The sequence below is a fragment of the Bison bison genome, unplaced genomic scaffold, assembly GCF_000754665.1.
Source record: "Bison bison bison isolate TAMUID 2011002044 unplaced genomic scaffold, Bison_UMD1.0 scf7180017864351, whole genome shotgun sequence".
Lineage (NCBI taxonomy): Eukaryota > Metazoa > Chordata > Mammalia > Artiodactyla > Bovidae > Bison > Bison bison.
This window is the reverse complement of record NW_011494923.1, coordinates 793,806-801,841: the sequence shown is the minus strand read 5'-3', so window position 1 is coordinate 801,841 and position 8,036 is coordinate 793,806. Positions and strand designations below refer to the sequence as shown.

At 40.7% G+C, this 8,036-nt stretch overlaps 1 protein-coding gene across 3 annotated transcripts in view; it reads right to left on the bottom strand.

Annotated features, from left to right (window-relative positions):
• Positions 1-8,036, bottom strand: part of VGLL3 (vestigial-like family member 3) — a 56,433-nt gene that overhangs the window by 30,575 nt on the left and 17,822 nt on the right. For all 3 annotated transcript variants that reach the window (XM_010854840.1, XM_010854839.1, XM_010854841.1), the window contains exon 3: positions 1,968-2,501. In XM_010854840.1, the coding sequence (XP_010853142.1) occupies positions 1,968-2,501 (534 nt within the window). The remainder of the gene's footprint in view (positions 1-1,967; positions 2,502-8,036) is intronic.

Genomic DNA, 8,036 nt, shown 5'->3' with positions numbered 1-8,036 from the left:
CCATAAAGAAGTGTGTGCTGTGCTAAGTCGCTTCAGTCTTGTCCTACTCTTTGTGATCCTATAGCCTGCCAAGCTCCTCTGTCCATGAAATTCTTTAGGCAAGAATACTGGAGTGTATTGCCATTTCCTCCTTCAGGGTATCTTCCCAATCCAGGGATCAAACCTGTCTTTTATGTCTCCAGCATTGGCAGGCAGGTTCTTTATGACTAGTGCTCCCTGGGAAGCCCAGACCATAAAGAAGACTGAGTGCCAAAGAATTGATCCTTTCAAATTGTTGTGCTGGAGAAGAATTTAGAGTCCCTTGGACTGCAAGGAGTTCAAGCCAGTCAATCCTAAAGAAAATCAACCCTGAATACTCATTGGAAGGACCGATGCTGAAGCTGAAGTTCTAACACTTTTGCCACCTGATGCAAAGAGCCAACCCATTGGAAAAGACTCTGATGATCTGAAAGATGCAGCACAAGAGGAGAAGGAGGCAGCAGAGATGGTTAAATAGTATCACTGACTCAATGGATATGAGTTTGAGCAAACTCTAGGAGATAGTAAAGGACAGGAAAGCTTGGTGTGCTGCAGTTCATGGAGTCACAAAGAGTTGAACATGACTGAGCAACTGAACAACACATGAAGAATAAGGAAGGACTGATGCTGAAGGTTCCAATATTTTGGCTACTTGGTGGGAAGAGCTGACACACTGGAAAAGACCCTATGATGTGAAGATCAAAGGCAAAAGGAGTAGGGGGTGGCAGATGATATGGTTAGCATAACTGACTCAATGGACAAGAATTTGAGGAAACTCAGAGAGGTAGTGGAGGACAGAGGAACTTACATGCTGCAGTCCATAGTGTCACAAAGAGTCAGACATGACTCAGTGACTGAACAACACCACTAAGAGGAAAACTAAGGAACACTATGAAAAGAGTGAGTTTTCTCATTTCCAGGGAAAATAAGGAAATAATTAAAACTTATAAAAAATTTAAAAGTGTGTTTCCTTAAACCTCTGGAAAGAAAGCCCTAATTTTTCACAAGGATTCTCAGAAAAGAACCTGGGATTAGAGGTGGTGGTGGCTATCTTTAGAATGTAGTTTCTGGGGATATAATCACTGACTTGATTTGTTTTTTAGCCTCTGATGTTTGTGATTTTTCTGAACTTGGAACAAATAACACTATTAATATAAGTAGTCTGTTCAAAAAACCAAGCTCAAGCATTTAACACCATGGTTTTCAGACCTAGTGAATTCCAGAGAGGAGCTGAATGTCCTTTGAAGAAATATTTCCCTTACTGTTATTTTTTCCCCAAATCTGTTAAATATAAATTTTGGAGTAGTGTCTTAAGTTTGATGCTTTAAAATAAGAGAGAGGGAGAAAGGAAAGAGGAGGAAGAGGAAGGAAAGAAGGGAAGGAAGGAGGGAAATAACAAAAGACAAATGAAGAGGAACGAAAGGGGTAGGAAGAGAAGAGAAATCCATTCCTTTAAAATTCATTTCCTAATTCTTTTCAAAGACCATGATTATATTCCATGAATTGCATTTCAGAAAGTAGTTTGGTTTATAAATCATAAATAAGATCTGACAAAAAGGGAGAAGGGAAAATTACTGAAACATACTAGATCTGAATTGTCAGGCATTACACATCACCCTTAGAGAGTATGGAGACATGGGAGATTTAACCAATGTGCTTAAATCTTTGTAAACATAAGATACCAGAGATTCCAATTCAAATACACAGATTACTAGCTTAAGAAATGGGAGAAAAGCTCTGAGACCTCTCTCAGGTAGTCACACCAGTTTCTGCAGGAATGCAGGAATTCTTGCAAAACGGTGAATTGAAAACCATATGGACAAAGCTTAACTTTCCTTTTAAGAGAAAAAAAAAAATACTTCATAATGTTTAAAACACCCTCCATTCTCAGTGATTCGTTTCAGGCATTTTTCTTCGTTCTATAGAAAGGAGGAAATCTCCGGGCTCACCTGCATCAAAGCCCACACTAGGCACTAAGTCCACGGTTCCGTGAAAGGCTCCGGCCCACGCTGAGGTAGCGGTGGTGACTGTCGTTGGATCTGTCTTTGTGATGTCACACGGGGGCGCGGCAATCCTGGCCGCACGTACGGAGGGCATCAGCAGGGGCCCGTAAGGTGGATCCAGGGCGGAGCCCGCAGGAGGGTGGTGGTGATGGTGGTGGTGATGGTGGTGGTGGCGGTGATGCACGTGCGGGGGGTGGTGCCGCATGTACACGTCGTGGACGTGCCCGTAGGACGGGCTCACCTGAGATGCCAGCGGGTAGTGCCAGGACTCCGACACTGGAGGTGGAGGGGCAGAGCCAGTCTGATGCAGCCCGTGTCCCGGCCAGGGGCTGGGGTCGGCGGCCGTAAAGTTGCCCGGGGGTGCAGTGACCTGGAAGTCAGGATGAACGCCCCCCAGACAGGGTGCGGGTGGGGGCTGGTAAGAGCTGGTCCAAAAGGAAGTCGGGAAACTAGTCCGCTGGCTTGAGAGAGCTGAGCTGTCTGAGAAGACAGAAAAATAACATTATTTACATAAGATTCAGTTCTGGGATAGACTTGCCTCTACTTGTCCAGTATTCTCAAGCAAGCTAATGAGTATGCACTCTTTTTCTCCCCACACGGAGGTGAATGATACCAGGTAATGATACCAGACACAGGTTTCTCGCCAAGCCAATGCGCAGGGGCCCAGATGATGAATGAGTCCCTAGTGTTGCTGGCTTAGTTTAGGCGGTCACTGTCTAGGCTGAGGTGGACGAGTCTAGGACTGGAAAACTTCGCTTTCTCCTGTGTGTGTTAATGCAGTTAGGTCTGAGCAGAGGTGACGGGTACATACATCAAAGGTTAAAAAAAAAAAGGTTATGCCATGGACATGATTCAGGTAGATTGCAAATGATGTTTACCAACTTCTTTTAAAGGCAAATACAATTTTCACTCAAACTAACCATTTTAATGCCAAAACAAAGGGAAGTAAGATCATACTTAAGGATACTTGCCAGCACTCACTTTACATCAAGAAAGATGTATTCCCATTTAGTTTTTCTGTAGAGGTCTGGGAGTTTCTAGACTGAAAATAATAATAGTTTACATTTAATGTCAGTGACCCAGTACTGGATACAAGGCCAGGAGCTTTTCATGGGTTGATCTCATTGGGTCCACACTCCAAACTTATGAGGTAGTTACTGTTATTATCCGCATTTTAGAGATGTAGAAGCTGAGGCAAGGAATGGCTGTCACTCATCACAACTGTGCCTGCCACAAGTCAGCACACTTGTAACTATAACCTGAACACATAGAATTTGGTGAAAATTCTGTGGAAATCATGAGTGGAGGAGATTCAGGTGGGTTATGGATTGGAGGAGATATTGAGAAGGGGGGAATGATATCAAAAAATAGCACTTGGAGATAAATAAGCAAGAGAGCGAACAATTCCAAGCTTTGCTTCAATTTATCCACTCAAAGTTCATGACATATTTATAGATGTCCTACTATGTGTGAAACATTGGGTGACTAGGGATGATTGGACAGATGCCATCTTCAGTCACATCTGGAAGGGAACAGAGAAATATATAGACATGAGCAATGTAACTTAGATTGTGCTCTCAGGAGGGGAAATACACAGACAGGGCATTGAAACTGGCTTAGAAAGTAACAGCACAAAAGGGTCAGGAGGGCTAGCCATATGAAGAGTTAGGGAAGAGTGTTTTAGGCTAATGAAAAAGTGTGTGGAGAAAGGCCAGAATACACATACTTGCACAAAGCAGCATTTGAGGAATCAAAAAAGGACTCAGTGGGCAGATGGTGGCAAACATACTACAGTCCAAGAAGGACCCAGATGGGTATGGCCTTACAGTTCAGTTCAGTTCAGTTGCTCAGTCGTGTCCGACTCTTTGTGACCCCAGGGACTGCAGCATGCCAGGCCTCCCTGTCCATCACCAACTCCTGGAGTTTACTCAAACTCATGTCCATTGAGTTGGTGATGCCATCCAGCCATCTCATTCTCTGTCCTTCTCTTCTTCTGCCTTCAATCTTTCCCAGCATCAGGGTCTTTTCAAATGAGTCAATTCTTTGCATCAGATGGCCAAAGTTTTGGAGCTTCAGCTTCAGCATCAGTCCTTCCAATGAACAATCAACACTGATTTCCTTTAGGATGGACGGGTTGGATCTTCTTGCAGTCTAAGGGACTCACAAGAGTCTTCTCCAACACCATAGTTCAAAAGCATCAATTCTTCAGTGCTCAGCTTCCTTTATAGTCCAATTCTCAAATCCATACATGACTACTGGAAAAACCATAGCTTTGACTAGATGGACCTTTGTTGGCAAAGTAATGTCTCTGCTTTTTAATATACTGCCTAGGTTGGCTTTTCATAGCCTTACAAGCCATGCACTAAATATGGGTACTATCCTGAGGAGGTCCAGTGAGCTTAAAAAGAGTTTTGTTTTTACTTTTTAAATTAATTTTTATGGAGTATAGTTCCTAGGAAGGGTTATGGTAAGATCTGTGTTTAGAGAAATAGCTACTCCAGCCGTAGCCTGTTGCGTCCAGCACAGGTAACTGAGCAAGCCCTGGCCTGGGAGTCTGGAGAGCCCAGGTCGAGGGCTGGTATCCAGCAGTCATCCTCTCTTATTGTAGGAACCAAAGTGATCTGTTGCCTTGTTTGTGGCTTAGTGTCTTCCAATCAAATATAAGGCATTTGAGCTCATTTAATTCCAAATATCTTCTGGCCCCATGCTTCTAACCATTCTGTGACATGTCCTATGGATTATTTCTATCTATAAAGATAAGGTTGTTAGTACATTAGTTATGCATGTACAGTACAACAGCATTTTTATACTGGGCTCCACATAAAAGAACCTTGCTAGATATCTCCATGAAATGAAGGATATCCCAAGAAGTACTGTGAAATAAGTTTATATGAAAAAGTTTATGTGAAATAAAAGTTTCTGAAGTAAAAACATGGACATGTCAGACATGTCCACATTCTTCATAAACTTTCAGGACATAGTTTGTTTTTTTTTTTTAACCTCAGGGAAATTTTAAGTAACTTGACTCAACTTCCATATATGTACTTTGATGAACATAGTTAGGATATCACTGGGTTGTTTCAAATATTTTCTTTCTTTAGCTTCACTAAAGGCTAAGTCACTACACTGTAAGCTCTTCCTCTCTCTCCCCGTCAGCCTCACCGCAGAGCTATCATCCACTCCATCCACAGATAGACAACTTTTCAGTGTCTCAATTCAAGTCTCCCCCCAGCCCCTGCCCAGAATCTCCTTGGATCTCAAATCCTTGAGGAAACATAAATGATGATGATCTTGTAGAGGCAAAGGATGAAAAGCAAACTATTCTTCAAAGCTTCCAGCAGACCTGGCAAAGTTTTACTTGGATGACTTAGTTTTATCACAATCACAATCTATTAGAAAATAGCACTTAGAGTCAAGCCTACTGGCATTGGGCAAATGTGATCTATTTAGGCATTGTCCTCCTCTGACATATGAAACCTGGGTGCCAATGACAAGAAGGAAAATTGTGTAAGGTGTAGGAAGAAAATTCAATTTCAAGAATATTTCTATCATACTCACAGTGAAAGCAGTCAACATTTAAAGTTCAAAACTCATAGAAATATTCTACAAATGTCCATCATATATCCTCTTCCTGGGTGGCACTGGTAGTAAAGAACCTGCCTGCCAATGCAAGAGACACAAGCGACATGGGTTCAATCCCTGGGTCAGGAAGATCCCCTGGAGGAGGGCATGGCAACCCACTCTGGGTATTCTTGCCTGGAGAATCCCATGGATAGAGGAGCCTGGCAGGCTACAGTCCATGGGGTCGCAAACAGTCGGAAATGACTGAAGTGACTTAGCACTGCCATCATGTAACGCAAATTGAATTTTCTTCCTACACCTTACACAATTTTCCTTCTTGTCATTGGCACCCAGGTTTCATATGTCAGAGGAGGACAATGCCTAAATAGATTACATTTGGCAAAACTAATACAATTATGTAAAGTTTAAAAATAAAATAAAATTAAAAAAAAAAAAAAACTCATGAAAGAGCTTGTAGAGGCTTCTTATATTACATAGTGCAGCTTTGCCGCCACCGACCTGCTCCTTTGCTCTCAGAGATCCAATCTTTGGTACCAAACGCTTCATTCTGCTCATAAGTTTTATCTCTTGTGGGACCAGAATCCCATAATAACAGCTGAACTCAACCCACAGGTGTGTGCCAGAGATAGAGTTCTCCTTATTAATATCTCCCGTTAAATTGTCAAAAGTACAGAGAGTATATGCCATTTTCCTGGATGCTTTCCTTTTGTTTCTTTCATTCATGTCCATGGACCTAATATATGGTACAGATGTTTACACATTTTGGATATGCGTGAAGAAATATAAATAATGAAAAAATTCCTTACAAAAATATTATCCTATTTATTACATATTGTACTGTGATTAGTGAACATGTTATCATTGAAAGTAGAAGTCTGTTCTAAAAAACACACCCCATAAAGGCTGAACAAAGCTTTAGAATGTGCCAGGGAAAAATCAAATTAGAAGCAACTTTAGTACTTTGCCAGTCAGTGTGTCTCCTGAGATTAACATAAAGTTTGCAGAGATCAATGCAGTGTTTTGAAAAAATAATGTTGCATTCTACAAATAAATGAAAAGATATTGAATTGAAAATATGTTTATAGGCAAGTCTACATTTCAAAATCACTATCTGGTATCTTGATTGTTTAAAAAGAAATTCTTGATACAAAGAAACAGATGATATTCTTTGTTTCATGCCTGGGAATCAGTATGCTTATTTCATATGTATGTAAATTTTTTTCATTACATGACTCTTTGCTTACAAGTATTTAATCACAGCCACATTTTTTGGATGAAAAAGCTTATGAAAAACTGCACACAGTATTTCCACGCAATATTACTTTTCAGCAATTCAGAACTATGTGATATTAACACTCTATGGTGACTTTGGGCTCAATGACAGTATTTGGATGACGTTCACACTGAGTGTAACACGTACAAAATGTCTAGATATACTTTGGTTCAGTTTGCATTTGGGATTAGAAAATACACACAAACATACATACCCTATTTCTAAACAACAACAAAAAGGAAAAAAAATAAATTGTCTAATAAACCTACCCAATGCATACCCAGTAATCTCACTGGTGTGATTTTTAACAGAAATATGTCTGAGAGACATAAAAGAGCTTAACATGGTACTTTTCAATTTCACAGTAGCTGGGATATGTTTTACATTAACATTCAGTTTCTCTGAAAAAAATCTAAAGGTAAATATTTTATGCAAGAGAAAATTAAACAATTTAAAAAAATATTTTATTAATTTTGGAAAAAAAAGAAAGTAAAAGTATTAGCCCTTCAGTCATGTCCGACTCTTTGTGACTGGGGACCGCCAGACTCCTCTGTCCATAGAATTCTCCATGCAAGATTACTGGAGTGAACAGCTATTCCCTTCTCCAGGGGATCTACACAACCGAGGGATCGAACCCAGGTCTCTGGCATTGCAGACAGATTCTTTATTGTCTGAGCCACCAAAAATGAAGACTATATTAAAATGAAAAATGGGTTTCTAAGATCTTAAAAGGTCAGGAAGCAACAGTTAGAACTGGACATGGAACAACAGACTGGTTCCAAATAGGAAAAGGCGTATGTCAAGGCTGTATATTGTCACCCTGCTTATTTAACTTATATGCAGAGTACATCATGAGAAACACTGGGCTGGAGGAAGCAGAAGCTGGAATGAAGATTGCCAGGAGAAATATCAATAACCTCAGATATGCAGATGACACCACCCTTATGGCAGCAAGTGAAGAGGAACTAAAAAGCCTTTTGACGAAAGTGAAAGAGGAGAGTGAAAAAGTTGGCTTACAGCTCAACATTCAGAAAACTAAGATCATTGCATCTGGTCCCATCACTTCATGGGAAATAGATGGGGAAACAGTGGAAACAGTGTCAGACTTTATTTTTCTGGGCTCCAAAATCACTGCAGATGGTGACTGCAGCCATGAAATT